Source organism: Alternaria arbusti (genome assembly GCF_024043155.1).
Source record: "Alternaria arbusti strain BMP 1465 chromosome Unknown scaffold_5, whole genome shotgun sequence".
In the NCBI taxonomy this organism is placed as follows: Eukaryota; Fungi; Ascomycota; class Dothideomycetes; order Pleosporales; family Pleosporaceae; genus Alternaria; species Alternaria arbusti.
Genome location: NW_026249945.1, coordinates 446,342 through 471,731, shown reverse-complemented (window position 1 = coordinate 471,731; position 25,390 = coordinate 446,342). Strand labels below are relative to the sequence as shown.

General features: G+C 52.8%; 10 protein-coding genes across 10 annotated transcripts; 7 read left to right on the top strand and 3 right to left on the bottom strand.

Moving 5' to 3' along the window:
• Positions 1-59: 59 nt before the first annotated feature.
• On the top strand, positions 60-834 carry J4E86_004662 (uncharacterized protein; the record flags this gene model as incomplete). The annotated part of the gene is made up of 2 exons (XM_051445200.1): positions 60-701; positions 754-834. The coding sequence occupies 2 exons, from the start codon at positions 60-62 to the stop codon at positions 832-834; spliced, it is 723 nt and encodes a 240-aa protein (XP_051303297.1).
• A 328-nt stretch (positions 835-1,162) lies between these two features.
• On the bottom strand, positions 1,163-2,373 carry J4E86_004661 (uncharacterized protein; the record flags this gene model as incomplete). The annotated part of the gene is made up of 4 exons (XM_051445199.1): positions 1,163-1,277; positions 1,332-1,615; positions 1,673-1,861; positions 1,924-2,373. The coding sequence occupies 4 exons, from the start codon at positions 2,371-2,373 to the stop codon at positions 1,163-1,165; spliced, it is 1,038 nt and encodes a 345-aa protein (XP_051303296.1).
• Positions 2,374-3,418: 1,045 nt separating this feature from the next.
• On the top strand, positions 3,419-6,438 carry J4E86_004660 (uncharacterized protein; the record flags this gene model as incomplete). The annotated part of the gene is made up of 3 exons (XM_051445198.1): positions 3,419-3,948; positions 4,026-6,249; positions 6,301-6,438. 3 exons carry the CDS (start codon positions 3,419-3,421, stop codon positions 6,436-6,438), a joined length of 2,892 nt encoding a protein of 963 aa, XP_051303295.1.
• Positions 6,439-8,608: 2,170 nt separating this feature from the next.
• On the top strand, positions 8,609-11,437 carry J4E86_004659 (uncharacterized protein; the record flags this gene model as incomplete). The annotated part of the gene is made up of 6 exons (XM_051445197.1): positions 8,609-8,622; positions 8,724-8,813; positions 8,978-9,109; positions 9,264-9,292; positions 9,642-9,835; positions 9,890-11,437. The coding sequence occupies 6 exons, from the start codon at positions 8,609-8,611 to the stop codon at positions 11,435-11,437; spliced, it is 2,007 nt and encodes a 668-aa protein (XP_051303294.1).
• Positions 11,438-12,074: 637 nt separating this feature from the next.
• Positions 12,075-12,873, bottom strand: J4E86_004658 (uncharacterized protein; the record flags this gene model as incomplete). The annotated part of the gene is made up of 2 exons (XM_051445196.1): positions 12,075-12,608; positions 12,661-12,873. The coding sequence occupies 2 exons, from the start codon at positions 12,871-12,873 to the stop codon at positions 12,075-12,077; spliced, it is 747 nt and encodes a 248-aa protein (XP_051303293.1).
• Positions 12,874-13,421: 548 nt separating this feature from the next.
• J4E86_004657 (uncharacterized protein) lies at positions 13,422-14,746 on the top strand (the record flags this gene model as incomplete). The annotated part of the gene is made up of 3 exons (XM_051445195.1): positions 13,422-13,581; positions 13,645-14,129; positions 14,177-14,746. The coding sequence occupies 3 exons, from the start codon at positions 13,422-13,424 to the stop codon at positions 14,744-14,746; spliced, it is 1,215 nt and encodes a 404-aa protein (XP_051303292.1).
• Positions 14,747-15,274: 528 nt separating this feature from the next.
• Positions 15,275-17,608, top strand: J4E86_004656 (uncharacterized protein; the record flags this gene model as incomplete). Its single annotated transcript, XM_051445194.1, has 3 exons — positions 15,275-16,180; positions 16,233-16,603; positions 16,654-17,608. 3 exons carry the CDS (start codon positions 15,275-15,277, stop codon positions 17,606-17,608), a joined length of 2,232 nt encoding a protein of 743 aa, XP_051303291.1.
• A 1,182-nt stretch (positions 17,609-18,790) lies between these two features.
• Positions 18,791-21,138, top strand: J4E86_004655 (uncharacterized protein; the record flags this gene model as incomplete). The annotated part of the gene is made up of 3 exons (XM_051445193.1): positions 18,791-18,931; positions 19,216-20,070; positions 20,161-21,138. The coding sequence occupies 3 exons, from the start codon at positions 18,791-18,793 to the stop codon at positions 21,136-21,138; spliced, it is 1,974 nt and encodes a 657-aa protein (XP_051303290.1).
• Positions 21,139-21,727: 589 nt separating this feature from the next.
• On the top strand, positions 21,728-23,398 carry J4E86_004654 (uncharacterized protein; the record flags this gene model as incomplete). The annotated part of the gene is made up of 4 exons (XM_051445192.1): positions 21,728-21,745; positions 21,816-21,917; positions 22,303-23,309; positions 23,359-23,398. 4 exons carry the CDS (start codon positions 21,728-21,730, stop codon positions 23,396-23,398), a joined length of 1,167 nt encoding a protein of 388 aa, XP_051303289.1.
• Positions 23,399-24,063: 665 nt separating this feature from the next.
• On the bottom strand, positions 24,064-25,297 carry J4E86_004653 (uncharacterized protein; the record flags this gene model as incomplete). Its single annotated transcript, XM_051445191.1, has 2 exons — positions 24,064-25,082; positions 25,141-25,297. 2 exons carry the CDS (start codon positions 25,295-25,297, stop codon positions 24,064-24,066), a joined length of 1,176 nt encoding a protein of 391 aa, XP_051303288.1.
• Positions 25,298-25,390: the final 93 nt, after the last annotated feature.

Genomic DNA, 25,390 nt, shown 5'->3' with positions numbered 1-25,390 from the left:
TCTAATTATAATCCATTCCTGATATCGCTCCGATACTCTTCAATCTACAGCCGCTCGCCATGTCCTCAACTACACCATACACACCTCAGGACTTTGGCTATCCGTTGATGCTCGAAGACTACATCCCGGTCCCTCCTCTACCCACTGCTGTTGTAGATCATTGCGCTTCCTGTCGTACTCCTGGTGCGAAGAAGATATGTGGCCAGTGCAAGAACATGCTCTACTGCTCGCCAGCCTGTCAAAAACGCGACTGGCTCTCCAGCCACAAGCTCGCCTGCAAGCCCTACGCCAAAGCCATCAAACAACCCATTGGCAAAAACATGCGGCGCGTTTTACACTTCCCCGCCAATTCAGCCAAACCTATCTTCTCCGTTCTGGCGTTCGACGAGGAAGGTACGGTAAGCGGCCTTGGCTACCATTTCCCCGGTGTGCCGGCCCAGGAGATCAAGAAACTATCATTCCACAACCGCTACTTTCCGTATTTCATCCAGATCAATTACGACATGAATGTGAAGGGAGAGCGTGCACTCTTCGAGAACAAGAGCCTTGGACTGCCGTTTCGCGGTCCAGTCGTCGTTTTGGCATATGACCTGGATATTGCGCTCAGTGGTCCAGCGTTGAATGCTGATGCCTCGATCATGCGGCCTTTGATGGAGTACGTTGAGCTATTACGCGAGTACGATGGACCGAAATTCGTGGAGGTAAGTTGTTGAGGGAGCATGTTAGGGTGATGGTGCTGATTGTGCTTTGCAGCAGCCGCAACGGAGGTATACAAAGGCAGAGTTGGACATTATTATGGGATCGGCATCTTCGTCTGGTGGAGAAAGGGCATGAGTTAGTGTGGATGGAGACGAACAACTCAGAACTTGAGTATGGGAGAAAAAGAGCTTTGCTGGAACACTAATTGCGGATCTTTCATTGGCTTGTCCTCTTGTTCTTTGGCACATTGAAACTTCCAGGTTATCACATATGGAAAAGGCAGCTACAATTCGAAGCTATACCATGCCGCCAGGCCAGCCTAGGAAAAGACTGGATACTCCGCAGTCTACGTTGACGTTGTGTCACCTACTTTGCACGCCTTTGACTTGATGTAGTCTGCAGACCTGTTCAGTTTTTCCTTTGAATGAGGTGCCGCAATGCCTATTACTATACTGCTCACTGCTCATATATGCTTCAAGATAAGCTCTACGTCTGCATCTGCCGCCTCCAAGATGTGCTTCGGCTCATGGTCTGGTCTCCAAGCTAAGCTATAGCCCCTCTTCGCTTCAAGTGTGCATCTGTGTCTGGTGTCAACCTCTGGTCTATCCTTGTGAGCATATAAGTAGACTTACTTTCCACCCAGCTGAACTGCAACAAGCTCTTTTGGGCAACTCAAGGCCTGCGCCATCTTATCTAGCGCTGCTTCATCCGCTTTCTTGACTTCAGGACTGCCGATAATACCACGCTTCGCAAGCGCTTTCGCCATTGCGGTGTATATTTCGTACCAGGCTACACTTCCGGAGGAAGCAAGATAGTACCCATTCTCGCCATATCCTGGATTCTCGTCGCGTAGGATACTCTTCAGCAGTTTCACGTACAGTTTCGAGTTGTCGTCGATATGACATACGGGCCAAGTCTGAGTACATCGTCAGCATACGAGTGGTTGACTTGGTGACTATTCAATAACACCTACCCAACCCTCCGGATTGACATCGTACACGGCGCCGGCCCCCTTCGCGGCTTTGACCACAGCTGTGGTTTGGATCGAGATTTTGTTACCAAAACCTTTGCCTTCGCCGTACACGATACATGGAATGAAGATGTAGCTGCGAACTCCATGTTTCTCCGCCGTTTCAATGATGACATTGTTCGTGTTCGTCGCCTGAGGTCATTTCAGTAAGAGAGATTGGACTTTGGACCGCGTACACGCTAGTTGCCTCATACCTGCGTTAAGAGTCGATGAGGAGCCTTGGAGCTCTTTTGTAGTTTGTACAGATCATCATCTGTATCGGGAAGTGGTCGATCGATAGGCATCCCCGCATGTTCGCTGAAGATCTTTGCGCCACTGGTGTGCAAAAAGTGGACTTCGCGTCCAGTTTGCTTCTTGACTTCTGCGAGGGCTTTTATCATGGGAACCTGCATATCGGAGTTCATAGCGTCAACGAGGAAGAATATGACGGATATCTGCGCATCGACGATGCTCTTGATCACACTCTCTTCATCTTGTAAATTGAGAGTGAGAGGGCGCGCGCCATACTTCTTCACCGCTTCCGCTTGGTCTGGAGATCTGACGAGAGCATATATGTCTTTGTGCTCAGTAAGTACGGCGTTGTGTAGTGCCGCAAGCAGCGAGCCACCAAGATACCCAGAGGCTCCCGTGATAAGGACAGACATTGTGGAAAGTGAGGCTCAGTATGAATGTGTAACCGATAGAGTTTTGTTCCTACATGAAAATGTGTTTTGTGTCTCAGGCCTATATCGAGCGGTGCTAGAGATCAATCTTGACATGCTTCGTAATGTCTGGTTGGGCGATTGAGCGAGTAACCACTCAACGGCTATCTCGACGAAATGACGTAACGCTTACAAACCGCTAGTGGAGCAGAAATAACCTTGGAGACACCAAACGTCGACATTTGTAATATTCGAAAAGAGGAGAAATTCTTGTTGACCGACAGCAGTAGGCTCTCATTAATCTTACAGTTTGATTCGTAACATGGTAGCAGAGCAATGCAGTACACAGGCATCCCTGCGTATACAACCAGCAATTGGCATCTCTGTTGCATCCGGTAAAGAGTGCGGCGAGGTGAGTCAGACACGCTCGGTTCGGACAGACATGATACGAGCGAGTGGGTTGCAGTACTGGAATAGTATCGGGCGTGAATGCGATGGGCAGCGACGGGCAACTAGCTGCATTCGGCGAGGCTGCAAACACGGCGGATACAGCGCCCCCTGTTCTTCATGTCGAAAAGACGGTGATCGGTCGATGAAGAAAAAGGATCACCCGCTTGTGGCGTCGCAATGCCTGTGGAGGAGAAGGTTTGCACCGCCAAACAGCGGCTGTCTTGCTGCTGCGCGAGGTCGGAATTTCGTTTGCTCCCATACAGAGTGTCTCGGGAGATGTAGATGTACAGGGTTGGTACGAGGGCATGCAGATGGGTTCAAAGGGCATGTGGCCCGGGGCGAGGCGATGGGAATCTCGGCAGATCGGCATGTGCGAGGGGAGGTGCGAGATGCATCTTCGATTGTGCCCCGTGCCCACATGCAATCGACGCCAGTACTGGCCGAAGAAGCACCGCCGCAGCCAAAACCGAAGCATCGCATGGGAATAAGATAACCGGGTCCTGACCGCGCCTTGCCTGCGCAAACTTCGATTCCTTTTGAGGATGCTGCCGCCACTTTGTGTCTCCCTCGCGACTGCCACTTCTGCGCCGGCAGCTACATGCAGATGCTCACTCCTCCCCCCGACGAGGACGGCTTCGGCGCTCCTCCCATGAACCCCGACGATGAATGCGTATACGACGATTGGACCGCGGCGCTTCCTCAGACCGACCATATCGCCTTCTTCCGCACCACGGACTGGTCGCGCAGCTGCCTGGGGCCACTGAGCACGTGGAGCCCGACGCTGCGCATGTTCGCAAGTTATGTACTGGCCGATTCGCGCGGAGCCTGCCTCTGGTGGGGAGAAGACATCTCCAACCTCACTGCCATATACAACGAGGCCTATGCTCCCTTGGCCGGGGGCGCTCACCCCAACCTTATGGGCTCCCTCTTCCAGGATGGCTTTCCCGATCTCTGGCCGTCCATCAGCCAGTACTTCATACAGGCCAAGCGGACAGGCACTGGAGTCAATTACAGCTCTGCCATGCCCACGGTTGTCGAGCGCAGAGGCTACCAAGAGGAGGCCTTCTTCTCTGGCGGCTTTGTTCCAGTCGGCATGCCAGGCGCTATCGAGGGCTTCATGAATACAACGTGAGTTACGTGTAGTAACCAAGCTAGAAAACGCGTTTCCCAGTGACCTATTTCCAATACACAGCTGACCCAACTAGCTACGAGGTAACAAGCCAGAAGCTCGCAGACCGCCGTACCACCTGCCTGAATAGTCTCGCCTCCGTGCCTTCACAATGTGTCGACGCAGTCTGCTCTCACATTCTCACCACGCTCGAAACCAACGCCAACGATGTGCCCATGTCCATGCTCTACCGAATGGACACAACCCCAGGCTCGAACAAGTTGATACTCCACGGCCAATTTGGTTTCCCCGAGGGGCACGACCTTCTCATCCAGACAGCCACTATCGACAGTGAGCAAGGACTAATACCAGATCTGCGACGAGCTGGCATAGACACTATGGTCATCGAGCATGATGAACGATTTCTCGCTACCTCGTGGAGAGGTTGGAGCGCGCCTTCCAAGAAGATTGTCGTAATGCCCATCATGAGCGGAACACGCCTTTTCGGCTACCTCGTCTTCGGCACCAATCCATTTCGCCCCCACGACGATATATGCACGCAATTTATCCGGGACCTAGGTCGCATGGTGTCAAGTATCATATCTTCTGCCGTGGACAATGAATCCACCAAGAAGCGTCAAGAGCAGCTCGAGACTGATCTGGCTTTCAGTGATCTCAAGCTACGCCATCTGATTGATCACGCGTCTGTTGGCATGTGCCATGTATCTCTTGACGGTAATATGCTCTGGGCCAACGATCACTACTATGAGCTAGCTGGGAAATCTCCTTCGGAACATGCCATCGGTCTTGCCTTTCTTGACGCATATCACGAGGATGATCGGTTAAAAGCTGATGATGTTTGGGAGCGTCTGATTAGAGGCGCCGACCACGTCACAGCCGACTTGCGCATGAAGCGCATGTACACGCCTCCTACCGGGGATCCCGAACCCGCCCAGATCCAGGTTCTGGCCTTCCCGTACCGCGACGAGCATGGAAGCGTGAGAAGCGTAATGGCTTGTACGACTGACATTAGCAGGCTGTGCTGGGCGCAGACCTTCCAGGCTCGATTAGCCGCCGAAGCAAGAGAAGCAAAAAGACAGCAGGAAGCCTTCATTGACGTAGTTTCACACGAGATGCGGAACCCATTGAGCGCCATTGTACATTGCGCAGATGCGATTGCCAACGCGGTTGTCGAGTGCCAGACGCAGCTCGCCGATATGCCTGTACCGTGTCTCGATACTCTCAATGACAACATACAAAGCGCAAACGTCATCATGCAATGTGCAAATCATCAGAAGCGTATTATCGACGATGTACTTACTTTGAGTAAGCTCGACTCCATGCTCTTGTCCATCACGCCCGTCGCAGTCAAACCCGCAAAGCTCGTGGAATCCATCGTCAACATCTTCCAAGCTGAGATGAAGACGCACAACATCTCTTACAGTGTCACACCTGACACGTCATTCTTGAGTCTAGGCATTGACCACCTTCATCTGGATCCGTCCCGCGTGACACAAGTCTTCATCAATCTACTGACGAATGCCATCAAGTTCGTCAAACCATCGAAAGAGCCAGCCCTCTCCATTCGCTATGGCGCCAGCACCTCGGGACCCCGTGAACTCTTTCCGGAAGACATGTTCTGGGCTACTGAGGGCAAGCAAGACGGCGATGTTACAAGCAATCCAGATTGGGGCACCGGTGAAGAAATCTATCTTGCGTTTACCGTCAAGGACTCGGGAATTGGCTTGCAAGAGAAGGAAATTCACAAGATATTCGAGCGCTTCCGCCAAGCGAACGTGAAGACGCATGTTAAATACGGCGGCAGTGGGCTGGGTCTGTTCATCTCAAAGGAGCTTACTGAGAAGCAAGGCGGCGAAATAGGCGTGTCATCCGTTCAGGGCCAAGGTTCGACTTTTGGATTCTACGTCAAGACGCGAAGAGTGGAATGGAAGCCCAGGACCCTCAAAGAGATGTTTCAACAAACCGGCAATAAGGAAGCGGCAATGCGGCAACTCCACGTACTCTTGGTCGAAGACAATATCATCAACCAGCAAGTGCTCGGCAAACAACTTAAGAAAGCGGGATGCTACGTATCCGTCGCGAACCATGGTCTGGAGGCGCTCGAGATACTGGAGAGAGAAACGTTTGACATCGTGTTGATGGATCTGGAGATGCCGGTACTTGATGGGCTTGGTGCGATGCGCGAGATACGGAAAAGGGAGGAGGGGCAGGGGGTGCTGTCTTCTGAACGGTTACCTGTGATTGCTGTTACGGCGAACGTTCGGAAAGAGCAGATCGATACTGCTATTGCTGCTGGAGCAGTAAGTATATGATAACTGTCGAAAGCGTTTCTAGGCTAACAGGCTGTACAGGATCGCATCATGCAGAAGCCGTTCAAAGCAACCGACTTGGTGTTGATGATGAAATCCTTGATGCCACAACTGGCACCTTTATCCATCGACCCGCCGACACCGGGCCTCGGCCTCCGATCTAATGCATTGGTGCCTTGAAATGAATTTCTCTGGCACTTTGCTTAATTCATTCGACATCTCAATCGTCGAGTCTAGAAGTCTCTACATTGTCTCGTGTCCCACCTGGAAGCGGTCCCTGGGGTACCTAATTTGAAGCTGCGGGAAGGACGAGAATCATGTGTTCCTGTCCTGTGGTCCACAGCTGCGCACCAACTTCTGTGTATATCACATTGCTATCGGGATAGGCACTCAGCTCCTGGTAGCACACATGCAGATTGATGGAGTTCTAACAAGACTTCAGCCACAAAAGTATTTTACGGAACATCACCAGCCAGTCTAAGTCTAGCCGCATGGGGTATCACAAGACAGTGCTTGACGCCGGAAGATTACGTCTCATCGGCAATTGAGCAGTGCGGTGTGCAAGGATAGGCCAAGGAAGATCGGTTTTTGGAGAGCGGTGGGGTTGGCGCACGATGCACAGAAATAGTGGACTTCAAGGATATGGTTTTGTGAACCCTTTATTCTCACGAGAAACATGAAAATCTTGCAACATGCTTCATCTTGATTTCGACATTCTCATCGCAGAGTCACTTCGAAGACTCATCGCCGTACCGTGGATGTAGATGGAGACATGCCAGCTCAGAGTCATCACATATACAACCACCTAACGTACCACCCGAAGTAGTTGCAATCGGATCGTTACAAGACGAGCGCGAGAACAAGAAGATCTCGACGTTGAGGTTAGGTTTGGCGGTGATTCATCAGAAAGTCTTGTTTCTAGCTATCGTATGCCGTCTACAATCGATACTAACAGGCATAGATTAACCCCGTCATGGACTTATGACGCCAGCGTCGCCAATACCCGTCGTGTAAGAATTAGATCAAAAGTCTTGGCCACTACGTTTGTTTCTGGCCGAGCCGTGAGAACGGCCCTTTTCACATGCTGTCTTTGGGACGTAAATATGCCAAGACATGAGATCGACCGACGATCCAAAGTTGAGATGTGCGGGACGGGACCTGCAGTAAGTAGCGGAGAATAACAAGGCCGAAATTGATGTTTTGATGCGCCGGCCCGGCTTTTTGTTTGTGGTAATGCCTGGTGCTGCTAGGAATTAATTGTAATTGTGAGTATGCCGATCGCTGAGTGGCTGACGCACTTTGGTAACCACCACCAGGAGAATACTCTCGCTAGGCTATCGCTAAAGGAGGAGGACAAAGCTCAGGAGGAACAAACAAGGGTGCAGAGTTCATGCTGCTGTATGAACCCCCAGAGATCTTTGGGCAACAACCTAAATGCTCAACGCGGCGATTTGACGAAGACGCTGCTGCAGATTCCGGAGGCTGAGACGTATACTGTGGCGATAGAGGCTATAGAACCGGTGGATAGGAGCTATCCGGAAAGATTTCGGTAGTGTCTGTATACATTGCATGGTGTTGTTGTTTGAAGATGGCGTAGCGGCTGGCCTTAGTTGGATTCCTAAAGAACCGGTGTCCCGTATGCGTCAGGCTACGCCATGCCTCCCAGCATGAAGCCCGTAGCAGGTGCCACACGTGGCGGTTATTTGCGAGAAGCACAGGCACGCGTCTGAACACATTCACCGCTCGCTCCGCTCCGGCAACTACGTATGGGTCGGGAGATGCCGCATGTCCGAGTGCTTCATGCGTCTGTCTGTGCGATGAGGGGGAGATACTAGAGTGGCTTGGCGCAAGGACGCGTACAACTCTGCTTTGTACACTGAAGCTCTTTCCCTTGGTGCATGAAAGCGATAAGGTGGTGGTCGTGTGTCGGCGGGCGCGTCGCTTTGTTGGAGAGGAAGGCGTTGGCCCGAGCGCCAGAGATCGTCCGGAACGGAGTGTGGGGACTCATCCCATGTTCAAAGACTTTGCGACCCGCGGGTAACCCACGCAATGCATGATAGCCAGTTCGGAGGGTGCCAATTGCGCGCTCGTTATCCGCGCTTCAGTCGGCTCGAGAAGCTTGTCGCGGCAGCTGCATTACATCTGCAAACCTGAAACACCGTCTTTTGCTGTACTGCACACCGGGTTAGCCTAAGCCCCGGACTCTCAGCCTTCAAAACCACACTTACGCACTCCTGAGCAGCAAACAAGCTCACGCTGACGTCCGTCAATTCTTGTCTTTCATCGCTCAAAGACTATGCCGTGCGCCTGTGCAGGGGCAGAAAGGTTGTTATCTGCAGAGAGGCCATAAATGGCGAACAGCAAGTGAGTAATCAATAGCTTTTCGAGCGGGTGGGGAAGCTGCCGCCAACGTCCAGAGCTGGCCGCCTGCACAAGCTCACCAGACCTCAACTAACGGACTCCAGATTCGAATACGTGCGCGGGTTCGAGCAGCCCGACAATCTAATTCCCAACACCTGGATCGTAGTACGGATAGACGGACGTGGCTTTTCCAAGTACGCTCACCAATTCTCTCTCCCTCACTTGCGCCGTAGCAAACTTTCTTGGTCCGGGATATGCAGGTACCCGTCACCATGTTGCATGAACGGAATTGCTGCCCCAGGCCAACATCTCGGCTATTGTACACCAACAAGGGCCATTGTTAACAACGCGCGAACAGGTTCACGTCCAAATATGAGTTCCTCAAGCCAAACGACAAGAATGGCCTTGATGTCATGAATGCTGCAGCCGTAGCGGTCATGAAGGAACTGCCCGACCTTGTCCTTGCATTTGGCAACAGCGACGAATACAGGTATGTTGCATTCTTTTATTCGAGCACGTTGTGTTTGAGATTGATTATGCCTCCATCGAGCTGCCCAATGTTCCCAGCGCGGTATACACAGGGGTGGGGCAGCATGTTTCGGGGCGGCTTAGCTGACGTGGGTCGCAGTTTCGTCTTTCACAAGGACTGCGCCTTATTCGAACGACGAGCCAGGTACGGGAATCCTCCTATTGGTGCAACTCTATCACCTCCGGTGGTCATTCGTCTAGAACTGATCCCCGTTTAGCAAACTGACTACGACGATTGTCTCGACTTTCACTGCTTACTATGTGTATTCTTGGTCAACATACTTTCCGGATAAGCCACTCACTGCACCCCTACCGACATTCGATGGGCGTGCGGTTTTATACCCAAGCGATATCAACCTTCGACACTATATGAGCTGGCGGCAAGCCGATTGTAAGTAATCTGATGCATCACCTTCATCCTGCCTTTTCTTATTAGACTGAATCTTTTGCTTGCTCTCGGTGTCGGTCGTAGAGTGGATCTGACCATCGTGCAGGTCATATCAACAATCTGTACAACACCACTTTCTGGACCCTTGTTCAGCAGGGTGGCATGGGAGCGCGAGAAGCAGAGCAAAGACTCAAAGGCACAGTGTCATCCGACAAGAACGAGATCTTGTTCAAGGAGTTCGGAATCAACTACAACAACGAGCCAGAGTGCTTCAAGAAAGGCACGGTGCTGTACAGAGACGTAAGACACGCTTCAGCACCATCAATTTTCACGTCCACGTTCTAACCATGACAGTTCTTCCCTACCCCACCGACCGAGCAATTGTCATCACCCGTGCTGTCGGATTTCCCAACGCCACCAATCGCTCAGCCAACACCAAAGCGAGCGTCCAATCACCAGGCATCACAGTCTATTGAAAGGTCTATCCCCTATCTGCCGGATAAAAAGGAGATGATGGAGAATCCAGGTCTATGCAGACGTCCAACCTTTCTCTCCACAACATCGACGCCATCACCACCGCCATCGCCACCTACGATTTCGAGATCAGCATTCCCCAACCCACTCAGGTCCAATCCGATTGGCTCCGATGGTGAGGGTAACATGCCAGGTTCGTCCATGCCGCTCTCCCCGCCAACGACTGCCACCTGGAACAACAATGGCTCCTTGAACGGCAAGCAACATCTACCATCGTTGACGCCTTTGCCGCTGTCCCCACCAATATTGAAGCCAAGCAGCAAGCCTCCGATGTCATTGAGCCAACCGAATCCGACAACACGTACCAACTTCTCCCCAGTGACACCGCAGGGCGATTTCCCCGCGGATTTTCCTATCGCAGGCTACCGCCACCATGCCACTGCAGCGGCCAGCCATGGATTCTCCCACTCCGCTTCTGCTTCTTTGACACATTCATACCCACCTCAAGTGAAGCCTTCGCGTGTCAAACAACGATCGCCGAGCCAGCCTTCTCTGCCTTCATATTTTGCATCATCTAGCACACCTGCAGTGAAGCCCCCGTCTATACCACTGCGAATATCCAGCATTCCTGCCAACAGCAAGCCGCGGAAACTGTCTTTACCGGTCCATCGATCAACGTCAACACTCAAAGCCACGAGAGATACTTTGGATGAGAAGGAGAGCATCGTTAGCCCCCGAGATGCGACATCGACGCCGCCCCGCAAAGTCAGCCCGCCGATCCAAAAGAACAAGGCTCTGCCCAGTCCGCCAATGAGCGCAGAAGAGGAGATGCGCACGCGAGAGAAGGTCAAAGGAAACAGCCCACGGCAAGACTGGAGCAAGTATGCCATCAACGGCAGTGAGTCGCCTCAGCGAAGGCCGAGCGATTCAGACAACAGAGCGGGTCAAGGCTGGGGCACCCAAGACCACATCTCCCACCCAGGCATTGCAGAACTCCACGCCTTTTCCACACCAACACAGTCTGCGCCTACATCAGCAACCTTGCCATACCCTCATTCAGGCCCCGATCTCCACACCCTAATATCCTCAACATCCGCTGCAGGACCAAGTTCCCAAGCCTTTCCCACCAGTCGCCCGTCCACCAGCAGTCGCAACAAAGACACCAGCGCACCCAAACCCTCCAAGTCGAACTCTTCCAAGGCCAGGCCGGATAAAGGCAAACAACCACAGTCGCAAACGAATGGCAAGGCTGCAGCTACTGCGCCTCAACAGGCGAACGAAGGATGGCCCGTACCCATGAGTCGTACGCAGAGGGATAAAGACAAGAAGAAGCGGAGTAAGGCGATGGTGCTGATGGAGCACGTGGATATCATCAAGGACGATTTTTGGGAGAAGAGGCCCTGGATTCTGAGTGGGAAGACGGGTTGAGTTAGCTGGGCGAGGTGATTTGTTTACAAACTTCTGTCTTTGGTAGGTTTTTGTCTTGTCGATGAGTTTGGTGGGTTTTCTTTCCCTTCTCGACTGACGATGACGATTTTTGCGATGGGGCTGTTTGTGTGTATTGGTGGGACGAAGCAGTGTATGATAGCGGGGATGAGATGATGGTGAAATGTAAGATCTGGATGCTGTTGGTGTTGTTTATTTGAGTGATCGAATAATATTCGTCTGTAACAACATCGCGATATTGGTATAATACAGTATTCCGCACGTATGGCATGTGCCTAGAAATCCCGACTCTACAACGTTGCGCTTCCCGGTCAATTCTCTGATCCGGTGCTCTCGTTGTGGCCCTTATTTTGCATTCAGACCACGTTCCCTGGGGTAGTCGTCAGCGGCCCCTACAGACTTGGGTATCTATCCTGACGATCACGCCCGGCTCATTGAAGATGGATCGGCGACATATAGCCCCTCGAGCCAGGATCCTTTTACTTCTGCTCTTTGCACAGCTCCCGCATGCGCTTCGAGGGCTTGTCCACCCTGAAAAGGCTGCGGGCATCCCACGCCGATCCTGAGAGTGATGTGATCGTCTACTGTTCTCTCCATCTACACCATTGTATCTTCGTGGTTATTGCGCCTTCTTGCTCTTCTTCTCCTTTTTATCCGACTTCGATTTCTTCTCCTTGATTTTTTCTACTGGCTTAGGAGCGCGCGTTTCTGACTTCTTCTGGATGCGACGGAGGACGTATTGCTCGAGTGTCTGGCCCTTTGCTTTCGCGCGCGTCTCGTACTCGGCTTTTTCTTCGGTTTTCAGCTTCGCAAGCTTCTTCGTTACGGCCTTCAGGTCTTTGCCCGTGACTGCCGCCGAACTTTGTTCATTCTTCGATTCGACCGCGTCGCTCTTCGCCTTTTTGCTAACCGAGGCATCTCCCTCGTCTCGCTTGCGCTTCTTCTTTTTGTCGGTTTTCCCCTTGGTAGGCGCGGGCGTTTCGGTGTCGGATGCGGATGTGGGAGGCGTGCTTGCGCCGGAAGCGGGATTCGATGCGTCTGTGGTGGTCGCTAAGGATTCTCCAATCGTACCTCCAATCATCTCGCCCTTTACGAAGAAGCCATAGAGACCTCCGCGATAGATGCCTTGGGTGCGGATCTGGTCAAGCGTGCTCTGAGCGGGATATTAGCTGTTTGATCGCGCGCAGTGGTGCATGACTGCATACGTCCTTGCCTGTACCAATGCTCTGCAGACTCTGGTCAAATGCGCGCAACCACCACTGGTCGTCTGTCGTATGCGCCGCCTTCTTCTTGCCGAGTCCGAGCTGGTCGTTCTTGTGGGCGATGAGAAGCGGCTTCTTGATGCCGCGGCCGGTTTGGTCGAGCGAGTGACCTGAGCCCTGCCAGCCTTGCTTGCGCAGATAAGCCTCGGCGTTCATGGCGGCGGAGGTGAAGGACTGATCCCCAACTTCGCGTCTGGAAATTTTGGTGGGGAAGTCTTGGCTAGCGCGACCGTCCAGAGCGGACCCCCGGCCGTTCATTCCCTGCCTACCTTCCTCCACACTTCAAATAGCCCCATTCTTCAGTGGGCTGGTATTGGGGCCGTTTGTCCTTGTGTTTCTGTCGGAATGGCGTTAGATTTTGCGTGATGAGGAGATTGTAGGGGAATAGAGACAACATACACGACTGCCGCATCTGAGAAAGGCGGCATCGACGTTACAACGTAAAGTATCAACGAGACCTGAGTTGAGTTCAATCAGCTCTTTCCCATGATGCCGCTCGCTCTTCACCTTCGACTCCATTGGGTTGTAGGCCCCCACGCCCCTTCCTGCACTCACCCTCGCTATCTGCGTGAGCAAGTCTTTCACTCTGGTCTCGCTTCCTTTGCTTGCAATGCACCCTCACTTCCACTGATCTTGCTTCACCTTCGGCTCGACTACCTGCTGCCTCTAAGTGCATCAACTTACAACATCCCACTTAGCCCGTTATGGCTACCTTGAAGTCTACCCAATTCATCTGGCTGCTGGCTTCAACAGTGAGTGCCGCTGTGCTTCACAGCAGATCCGCGCCCTACTATGCAGGTATCCAATTCGCTGCGGATAGACAATTGTCGATTTCCGTCTTCAGTGATCTCCACTTCGGTGAGCGTAAGTCATCGCATCTCTCTACGTCGAATGAACCTGAAACCGGTATATACTAACAACTTGTAGCTGAGTCTCAGCGCGGCCGTCCATTCGCAGACTTCAAAACCATCGGAGTCATGAACTCAGTCCTCGACAACGAGCAGCCCGACTTCGTCGTCCTCAACGGCGATCTCCTCTCTTGTGAGTGGGTGGCCCCTCAAGACGCAAATCCGTTGATCGATCAGATCGTGGCTCCACTCGTCGCCCGCAACCTGCCTTTCGGCGCAACATTCGGCAATCATGATGCTTCCAAGACTTGCAGCACTAGTGCCATGTCCAAACACATGTGGTCGGACGTCAAGGGCAACAATGGCAAGAAACTCTCTTTCACGACGCAGTCCGTGTCTGGCGATATCAATCAAGTTGGCTGGAGCAACTATTTCGTCCCAGTGTACAGCTCTACGGATGCTTCTGATCTGAAGATGCTGTTGTGGTTCTTTGACAGCAAAGGAGGCATGAAGTATCAACCCACTGGTGATGATGTCGGTGTTCCGAACTGGGTCGACGAGAAGGTATGACACTCTTGTTACAGGGATTCATAACGTACTGATTCTTGCAGGTTGTCGAATGGTTTCGCAATACCAACAACGCCTTTCGCCAGCAATATGGCCGCGCGGTTCCCAGCATGGCTTTCGTGCACATTCCGATACACGCTGCAGATTCTTTCCAACATAACGGGCGTTCCAAGACCGCGAACCCAGGCATCAACGAGGAGAGTGTAGGCAACCAGGGCGATATTTGCGATCATACTGGGAACAACTGCAAGTACGGTGGAGCCGACATTCCTTTCATGAAGGCGCTCGTGGAGACGAAAAACCTCCTGGCCGTTTTCTCGGGTCACGACCATGGCGTAGACTGGTGCATGAAATGGGCCAAAGACCTCCCTGGCAACTCTCCTAGCAACGGCAACGGGCTGAACATCTGCTTCAATCGTCACTCAGGCTATGGTGGCTACACTGATTGGACACGGGGCGCGCGTCAGATCGTCGTCAAGGAGGATATGCTGGATGCGAAGGTGGTCGACACGTGGATCCGCATGGAGAACGGTAAGATTTCGGGACAGGTGTCGCTCAACTCTACTTTCGGTACCGATCAATATCCGGTGGTGGACAGGTCGAAGACCTCATAGCCTGAGCCAAAGCGACCGAGTCTGCACCCATAACATGTTGGGTGCACATGTCTTCTATCTCGCGTTATGTGCTGTATTGCACACTGTACAACTTTTGGAAAAGTATGTTATTCACCATCTTAGTTGATAGCTCAATTCAACATGACTTAAGTTGAACGCCAGCAAATTCACGTCATGCTTGATGTAGGCCGAGTGTCTGCGCTCGTCAGGGACGGCGAAGGGGTATCGGCCCCACTTACGCGCTCCACGGGAACCGGCCCATGACATCATCGGCATTCTCACAAAACACCAAACACTACAGTTAGGTCTCCCGGGCGCATCCGCACAGTCTCGCCAGCGGAGCAAGCGTTTCAGGCGGGGCCTCCTAGCGCCTACTAAGCATGGCGAAGCATTCTCGGCCGTTGTTCTTCACGATCGCTGTATCGCTTTCATCACCCAGAGGCGTGGTCCTACCGCGTCCGTTTTGTTACGCGCTTTTTCTTCTAAGATACCCTCGATCACCCTTCACACCACCGCTCGCCATCGACCATGTCCTTCCTTGAGCGTCAAAAGACGCGCATCACGGGTGACGAAGATGGCGTCCGTCGACACAGCATCCTCAATCCCTCGTCCTCGGGCAAGATACCCAACGCGAAGAAACCACGCACGAGACCGCCCGCATCGATACGCGATCATCTCCCTTACCCGAACTCGACCCTCTCTCCCACTTCAGGGCCATACTCCATAGGCAGCATGGAGATAGAAGTCCCTGTCGAACACCCTCGTCCGATCTCGAACATCAAGCGCAAGGGCCGGCACCTTCTGCAGTTGGAGACTGTTTTGTTTACACTATATTACCCAGCCTCGTTCGGGAGTGGTAACGGGAACGCCCCAGGAGGAGAGAAGAAATGGAGTCGCGAGACATGGCTTCCAAGGCCGCGCATGGAGACGGCGAAGGGTTATGCGCGGTTTGCTGGCATACCGAGCCCTATAAGCATCGGCATCTTTGGCGCGACCACCATGCTCACCAAATTGCGCGGTTTTAGGAACGCCCCTCCTGCGACCCATTGGCCTCCGGAAGGCAACATGAAGAAAGACGGGTATGAGATCAAGAACCAGCAGGGTAGTCCGCCCGAGGACATGAACGACGAGCCCATGTTCCCACTGTTGATGTTTAGTCATGGTCTTGGTGGCTCTAGAACCGCATACAGCAGCCTATGCTCTGAGTTCGCGAGCTACGGCTTCGTCGTGTGCGCAGTGGAGCATAGAGACGGGAGTGGACCGCGGACTTTCATTAATCACAAGAAGCGAGGGAAGCGGAGAAAGGATGCCCAAGGAGGAGGGAAAGCGAACCATACGGATTGCGACGGAGACGTAGAAGACGACAAAGACTTTGCCAAGTTTCAGCATCTGGATCACACTGACGAAGAAATTGCGCAAGGTTATCACTATGTCGTGCGTACTGTGAGGTTTTGGAATACAGAATCTATTAGGCTGACTATAGCAGGACTACATCTTCCCCAAAGATAATCCGATGGACACCGCACCGAACAATGAGCACGGCGTCGACGGCGAACTGCGCAGCGCACAAATAGAGCTGCGCCTTTGCGAGCTAGAGGAAGCATACCGTGTACTCAAGATGATATCTGACGGCGATGGAGAGGAAATCGCACGACAGAATCTCCGAGGCGAAGGCTACGTTGGAGGCTCTTCCAGAGGTCTGGGCGGAATTGATTGGGCACAATGGAAACATCGTTTTCACGTAGATAAAATGACAATGGCTGGTCATAGTTTCGGAGCAGCAACAGTGGTAGAAGTGCTCAGGCACGCCGAAAGATTTACTAATGTGCAAGCGGGGATAATCTACGACATCTGGGGGTGACTATATCTTTCTCCCCGTCGTTACATTGGAACTAACACATTTGTAGCGCGCCTGTAAAGCCACCTGTGGAAGACCCGAAGCACCGAATACACCTCCCCCTGCTGGGCATCTCCAGTGAAGCGTTCATGTATTGGCAGAAAAACTGGGATGCGTCCATGTCTCTGATGAAGGAGGCCAGCGAGCATGGTGCCCCTGCGTATCTTCTTACGGTCCGAGGCTCCGTTCACATCAACCAAAGCGACTTCTCGATCTTGTACAAGCACGTCTCATCGTTGTTCATGAAGGCCACTGTCCATCCGCAAAGAGCTATCGATCTCAACGTCAGCACTAGCCTCGAGTTCCTCCGTTTGGTTACGCCCGACTCGGGAGGCGGCAAGTCCATCATTAATCGATGTATGACAGATGAGAAGATTCTGGACACGCCTCTTATGGAAGACATGCCCAACGACCACCGACCGAACGACCAGTGGATAGCTGCCCGACTACGAGTTGACAATGAGTTCAGGAAACGGTTAGCTGCTGGTCTGCAAAGAAAGTTTAAGCGCAACTTTCAAGGCGGCATGGGCACTGGATACACGACTTCTGACGAGATGTGGTGTTTCCATAAACCTTCAGAGGAGGATCTGCAAACATGGATCAAAGCAGAAGACAGAGGAGAAAAGCGCATAGATGAGGATCATGCTATTGTATCGGCGGAGGAATCTCGGAATAATCATCATGCGGCTGCCGATGCGCCTAGATCTGCAAGCCCCTCCCGCAGAGAGGCAGAGAGAAGCGAAAGACCGGTACGGGAACATGAGGCGGAGGTAAAGGATGCAAACAGTCAGCAAACAGGGCATGGGGTTCGAGATAGATATGATGATGCGGAGAAGAACACTAGTGGGGAGTCTGGGGGTGGGCACGCAGCGGCCGCTGCAGAGCAGGGCGAAGATGAACAATCGAACAACTGGTTGGGCGTCGTGCCGAAGCTTAGACACGGTCCAGGGCAAGCATCAGCATAGATATACAACGTTAGATTATGTGATCATACACAAGCTCTAAATATCCTTGACCGGGCTAGTGCATTGGAACCTGAGACGCATGGAAGTCGTGATTGTGACATCGTCAACTTGTAAGTTGGACAGTCTCGTTCACTCGTTCATCAAAACATTGACGTCATGATCTGTATATTCTAGGATCTACGTTGTTCCCGGTGTCGCGTCGCCCGTATACCGTATAGACTTGGCTGAAGCTACCCAAGGAAGCGTCTGCCCAGGTATCGCGCCCTGGAGCGTAAAGGGGGGCGTTTGATTAACCAAGCTAGAGAGGTTTAAACAGCTTATATAATCAAGCGCTGACAAGAAACCAGCTGACAATGGAGCGAGGGAAAAATTTATAACCGCCAGCCCTGCAGACTGCTGACAGGAGTCACCTTGGTGTCACGTGCAGCACTTGGCATGCGGCACTTGCCGTTCCGGGAAATTTGTTGTTCAGTAATCATGCTGCCAAAGCCTCCCGAACTGCACCAGAGCTACAAGACGCACAACGAAACAATTGGCCACACCCAGCTACTAAGCTCCGACGACATCGGTCTCAAACATCTCACCATCAAGAATGTCTAGGATAGGCTTGCGAGTTATAAATTTGCACGCAAATAAACCCACGTAGATGGGACCACAACGCCTGCAAACCTATGGTCATGAACCCACCCGCCCATGCACTCGTCCGCCTCTTCGCCCTACAGACAGCAGGAACTAGCCGCATCCTGTGCGGAGACGCGCATTAGCCCCGTGTAACAGCGGACCCTTGATCGATCTCGAACCTTGTGAGCTGTAGCGGCCGTTCACTGAATCGGCGCCGGAGCATCTTTTGCTTTTCCATACCTACCGTCTGGCTTGCGTCAGGTTGAACTAGTTCTGGGTGCAATCTACATGTACACAACGTCTTCCCGCTATTTTTACGCGAACCAAATTACTCCATTGAGAATCTGTACGAAGCGTTTACGATTTTCCTCACAAGTGAACGATAGTGGTGTTTCAAGAGTCGGAACGGAGTGATTAGTAGTCCGTGGAGACCGACTTCGGTTCAGCATCCTTTCGCCTTTCGTAGTCAGTCTCGCTATTGGTTCCACCGAACTCCTTCGGTGACATACCTCCGGACCTTACTCTGTTCGATCAGCGGTATCAGAAGCGAAAACCAGAATCATGACCAGCTCAGAATCAGAACAGGCGCAGACATCACGGAAGCGCTCACGCAGGAGGGACAGCGTCGATGACGGTGGTGCTGGAGGAAAGAAGGCTAGGGGCCGTCCAAGGGTAGACACACAGGACGCCACGGCTGCAGATGTGAGTGGAGACGCAACGTCCTTTTTGTTCTATCTACCCGATTCGTCGTTGTCAACTCTTGGAGCGGGAGGGTAAACGGGACATGCGCACCTGTCCTGATCGAAGAAGCTGTCAAGTTGTTGATGTGTCCTCCAGCTCGACCCACTGTGAGCTCCTCATCGGCATCCCCACCTCCTGTGAACGACGCTGATGAGCCTGCCGTGCTCCAGATGACACTACCCAGCATGAAGCTCCTCGCGATCCGATCTCAGCATTCATGTCGAATGTACTGACAGATTTACCAGAGACGAAGAACTCAAATCCGGCTTGCGCAGCGTGCATATCGGCAGCGGAAGGAAACCACCATCGCGTCGTTGAAGAATCAAAGCACACAGCTCCACTCGATTATCGAGCAGATGAACAAAGCCTTTTTAAAGCTAAACGAGTCCACCGTCAAGTCAGGTTTGTTACAGCTGAATCCGAGCTTGGCCCAAGAGTTCAAGCTGGTAACGGAGACGTTCGCGAGCTTGACAAAGACAGCCAACGAGGGCCAGTACGAGGGAGACGAAGATGGTGAACACGGCGAACACGGGATTGAAGGGAATGGTGCACCAAAGCTAGCCGAGCCGGAGCCTGAAGTGCAGCACATTGGATGGGGATATTCCGCAGTTCCGAAACCAGCCGCTGAGAAGCGTCCGCAGCCACAATTGTCAACACCGGATAGCTACCTCGCCCACATCAGTGCTGCATATGGCAATGTAGACTCCCGCAGGAGCGATCTGGTGGGTTGCCGTCAGTTTGGAGCTGGTGCGGTCTTCGACCAGTCGCACCGATCTTCGCAGCCTCCAGCAGACCCATCACCATCGCATACTTCATCCCAACCGACGCAGCTGCCTTTCGGGCTTGTAGACCTTCTGAGTCAGCACCAACCACCGTATGCAACGTCAAACCTGCACACGTACTCTGTCCGTGTACCGACGCCTGAAGCGACACCGCCAACGAACAGACTGCCTACGCCGCCTCTATCGAAGTTAACGTCGAAGACGCTCCCTCCGGTCACAACGTACAGTTTCCAAGAAACAACATTTGCCAGACGATTGTCGAGGGCGGCGCTTGAGGCGGGGTTCCATTTGCTTAGCAACGCCCAAGCTCGCCCTACGGTACGTTTTCAGCTAGTCGATGTAGGAATTGTTTCTTTGGCTTCACTGTCATTTCTCCAGTAGTGATACAAGGCTAATCATGACAGCTAGGCAATCAACCGTGTCTTTAAGCTTTCTCTACCTCATGAGACCCTCGATCAAATACGAAGCCGCTTCCGAACTATCATGGCCCGTGGCATTGACGAAGACCTGGATTGGTGGGAGTCGCCATTCCTTCATCTCGGTGGTGCAGGAACTCATTATCCGCGACGGGACGCTGCCGGCAACGTGAAGTCTGTCAGAAACGGATGGAACGTACGGCAAATTGGGCCAACAGAGAACAAGGTGCTCATAATAGAGAATACAGAAGACGGTAGGAGTGAAGAGCTACGCGGCGTGGACCTCCGTGGATACGAGGGGGAATGGTTCGACTGTTACGACGTACAGGGCTACTTGGAAGAAAAGTACTCGTGCAAGCTCGACCCGAAGAGCTCGTTCGCCGAGTGTGTTATCGACGTTGACGACGAAGAACTGTCCAGAGCCCCCAATAGTGCACTACGGCAACGGCCGCACAACGCGACGAGTCTGCCTCCTCTTCACCAGAACTCCGCAAACGCATCGGCAGCTCCGTCGACCACTTCGACAAATCCGCCAAACAACTCTTACAACATCGCGGATAGTGGAGCTTATGGGCTAGACTTGTCTTTTGGGAACACCGGTGAATACCCTAGGCTTGTCAACTACGAAATCTCATATGATCAGACCCTGGGTTTGGATCTCGCACCTGGGTATGATTATGGGTTTTCGCATACACCCGCCTTTCACATGGACAACATAGATCTGGGCATGAACATGATGAGCGATGTAGCGGCAGCTCTACCAGTGGTGAGGCAGAAACGGAAGAAGACTGCCTGGCTAGACGTTTCGAAGCTGATTGATGGTGAGTGTACACATTCACGCGAGGTCAACAGTTGGCTGACTATTACTACAGAGATCATTATACACGGCGTGTGTCTCGGGCGATCACCGGGGTATCGGCGCAAGGACGTCGATGCAGCGGTACAAAAGGCTTTGGTGCATGACCATTAGCCGGTAGCGATTGCGAGGAGCATGCCAAGATACCCAGGTGCGATTCGAGTGCAGTGGCGGGAGTTTTGCTTCTTATGGGATGCAGTTGGCTGTTTGAGGTGCAATTGATGAACTGACGACGTTTGTACCAACATTTGAATCGATTCGTATGTATATTGATCATGAGCACTACTATATTTCGAATCTGCCAGAACGTTGCATCGCGATCTTTGGATGTTGAGCTGTGAGCGTGGTCACGTGTGGCGCTAGAGTAGCGTTAGGCGCTAAGGAACCGGCGCCCTCAATGATTGCCGGAACGCCGCTCACTATCACTCATACACCCACGACCCCGAAAGCTGAGGGCACCCGAACACGTCGTACAAAGCCTTCCGTCTGGGCTAGCGATATCCGTAGAACTTCCTTGACCGCGCAGAAGCTTCCTCAAGCGCGCGCACCTCTCTGCAGCCTCAAGCGCTGACGTCGCCTGCCTGGCTTGCCTGCCTATTCCTCAATCCTCTGCACGCGAGCAACCATCACAAGCCGTCGCGCAGCTATCACAGAGCCCGCATCGTATACTAGATAGCTCAGACCATATCAAACAGTCGCGATCATGTCGAACTCGGTCGTGGTTAGTATCCCCAAGGCGCGCATGCGAGCGGTGGATGGGTAAAGGCAGGCTTGCTAACAGCAACCACCAGGGCGGCGTGTACCAGCAGATCATCGAGAAGGTGATCCAGACCTCGCAGAATGACTTCGAGGAGTCGGGCGTCGATCATAGCACGCTCGACGAGATGAAGCAGGTATGTTGCAACCTGGCCTCCATCTCGGCCAGCGCGCCATCCTTTTCTTTGTCGCAGCACACCTGCGACTGCCGTCACACCGCTTTTATATCTCTCACTTTTCTTGTCGATTCATTTCTCGCATCGGTTTCGCTGGCTGCGGCGATCGCGCGGTGACCGCCTGGCTTGGGTGATGGGCGGCTGGAAGCGGGGCGGAGTTGCCGGTTGGTCTGGCAGCTCCGGGGGCGCCTCAGTATTTGAGATGCCTTCTTATAGCCCCTGCACAGCTCCCCCACCCGCCAAGACCAACGCATCATTTCCCAACAAGGCATAGTCTGTCATGTGACGGTTGTTCTCACATCATGTTTTGTTGAAGTTGTGCTGAGCATATACTGACTATCGCTAGGGCTGGCAAGAGAGGCTATCCGCTCTTAAGATTGCTCACTTCCCATGGGACCCTGCTCCTGAGCCTGTTCGTCAGCCGCCTACGGTACCGTCCAACGTAAAGGTTGACAATGATATGCCTTCCGTGTCCGGACCTCAGGAGGCTCTCAACTTCCCCAACGTGCCCGTGAAGCAAGAAGGAGGATACCAGCCACCAGTTGCTAACTACCCTCCTGCTCAGACTGCGAACAACGGCTACGGCGGTACTTATGATCAAAACCAGCAGCTCGCGCACCAGCGTGCAGCTGCTCTGGTACAGCAGCGAGTGCAACAGCAAGGACATGTGCAGCAGAACTTTCCCAATCTGGCGCAACAGGGCCATCTGCCTCAAATGCCTATGCAGAACCAGCAACAGCAGCAACAGCAACGCATGATGGCGCAACAGCAGCAGCAACAACAACAACAACAACAACAACAACAGCAGCAGCATCAACGACCTCCACAACAACAGCAGCAGGGAATGCCACAGCAGCGTCCCCCACCGCAAAATCACATGTACACCTCACAGACTGATGGTTCGGGTGATGCTATGGCTGACTGGGAGGCCTTGAAGGCCGCACGCGCTGCTGATGCAGTAGAGCGCATGGCGGCGGACGACTTCATGCGTTCTCGCGTTGATGCCATGGCTATGCGTCAGGACAGTGGTCTCATGGTACCCCTCGATTCGATGCCAAAGGGCAGAAAGCGCAAGGCGGCTATGCGTGTCCTGCAGGCCGAAGACGCAGAGGCCTCGTCAAGCGCACCGGTTCCCGCGCGCTTCGACGGTGACGACGATGTGAAGCCAGAAGAAGATCCGGATGATGCCATTAACTCTGACCTAGATGACTCGGAGGACGAACTCGGGGATGGCGATAACAGCGACGATGAAATGGTCGACTATATGTTGTGCACCTACGACAAAGTCCAGCGCGTGAAGAACAAGTGGAAGTGCACGCTTAAGGACGGCATCTTGACCACGAACAAGAAGGAGTAAGTTGGGTGTTGAGACCTTGAAGAGATTTTGCTAACGCTTTGGAAGATATCTGTTCCACAAAGCAAATGGTGAATTCGAATGGTGAACATTCGCCACCCATTGCTAATGCCTGTGGTAGCTGAACTCGAGTTCTAAGTCGCTCCGTGCAGCGCACGAACCCCATTCGATCGAGACGCGAGTCTAGCACGCCTGATACACGACTCACCAAGCTCGATCCCCCCTTCGCGACGACAAAGCGGCTCGGTACGAACATCGATAACGGGCATCAGATTGGATACTATGGCCTCGCGCGACATTCGAGAAAGAAGAAAACAAGAAAGAAGCTGATTCCCATGACGCATTACACAGAACTATGGAAAGGACGACTGGGCGTCCTGAGTATTCCTAGTTTACGCTATTCAAATTGATTTTGCATTCATGTCAGGACTAGCAGTTTGGCTGGTCTCACATGTCCAAGCACAGGCGTACGGGCTCCATGGCAGGATTATATTTCATCAGGTGGAGTTTTTCAGCTTGAGTAAAAGAAGGAATTGTCGAGTTCGGGGCCATGTTCACAGCAAAACGTCAGGACTTCCAAGTAAGAGGCTGCCAAATAAGGGCTCTTGGTTGCTTCATCACAGAAGAGATTGTGGATTTCATTTCCTACTCTGTTCGGGTCTGGACAGACTAGCAAATACAAGAATTAGCAAAATCGGCATATGCTGAGCTCAAGCTCCCTGTTTTCTACCAGTAGTGATGCCTATCGTACTCTCATAGCATATCGTCAGCGCCACTCTCGCCATCGCTTCCTGTGCCATTGTGCATCAGGGTCTCGTCAACGTCTGCGCCCTCAGCCTCCTCGTCATCCTCTTCCACGAGCGGGACAAAGCGAAAGTCGACGAAACTCACTTGTCCGCCTGTGGCCCCTCCAGGTCCAGTCTGAGAAGCCGACCCACTGCCTTCGACCTCAATCATGAACTGTAGACTCAACACGCCTTGGGTATCTGCTCGTATACTGACTTTAGTCGCAACGTTCATGGCGCGCGCGGCCTTTTGTATCAAGCTAAACTTGTAGGATGAGCGGAGAACAGCTTGTGGATCGCTGAGCTGAAAGGTCTCGAGCAGGTTGGTAGGTTTCTGATCTGCTGCCTCATTGTTCGTGTTGAGGTTCGTGGACGCAGGAGTGCGGTAGGCAGAGGGTTGGGGCTGATTGTTGAACTCGACGCGCGCTGAGCCTAGAGTGCCTGATGACGATAGAGCGAAGAAGGGTTTGCCGCGCACGGTTTTGGCGTACATGGTCAGCTTCTCTGGGCTTGTAGATGATAGCTCTTGTACTGCGTCATACAACCAGCTGCCTCGCATGATGATTTTCAGGGCGAGGGCTTGTCGATCAAAAGGTATTTCGTCTGTGTACTCTGGCTCGTACGTCGTGAGATCGCATTGCGTGCGTATGCTCGCCTCTGTCAAAGTGACGGCCAGTGGAGCACCGGGGCCATGATAGCTTATCCGACAAAGGTTGTTCATGCCGCCTAATATGTTGTTTCCAGTGAAGGCTGTGCTAGTGGGATATGCACCATCGCGCGCCCATGGGGGTTTGGAAGTGGAGGGGTCGGTGAGGCCAAAGATCTGGAGGGTCTCAAGGAGAGCGGGAAGAGATATTTGAAACGCGGGAGTGGTAGTAGATGTTGGGTCGAGTTCATCTTCGCTGTCGGAGTGTTGTGAGTTCGGCGGTGGGGCGGGCGCATTGAAGGTGTAGGTTGTGAAGAGAGACTTGTCGAGAAAGGCGGATGCTGTAGTCGTGTCAGATTTGGAATGTGCAAAAATACATTGTATCCAGACGCTACGTACCTTCCATGACGCTCGCCTCATCCACAGCAAGCTTCATGCCAATGTCGCTGATGTGGACATGAGCCTTGTTGGAGAAGGCGATGCAGCGGAGGAGCAGGTACAATTGTCGCGCAGAGCTTGACACTGCCGTGAGGATTGGGGGCTCTTCTTCGTCCATGGTGCTGTGTTGTGAGTGTGAGGGTACGGGCTATCGCGCAGGTAGATTCGAGAGTCTTGAACTTTTATTGGTATTCCATAAATTGTACACAGT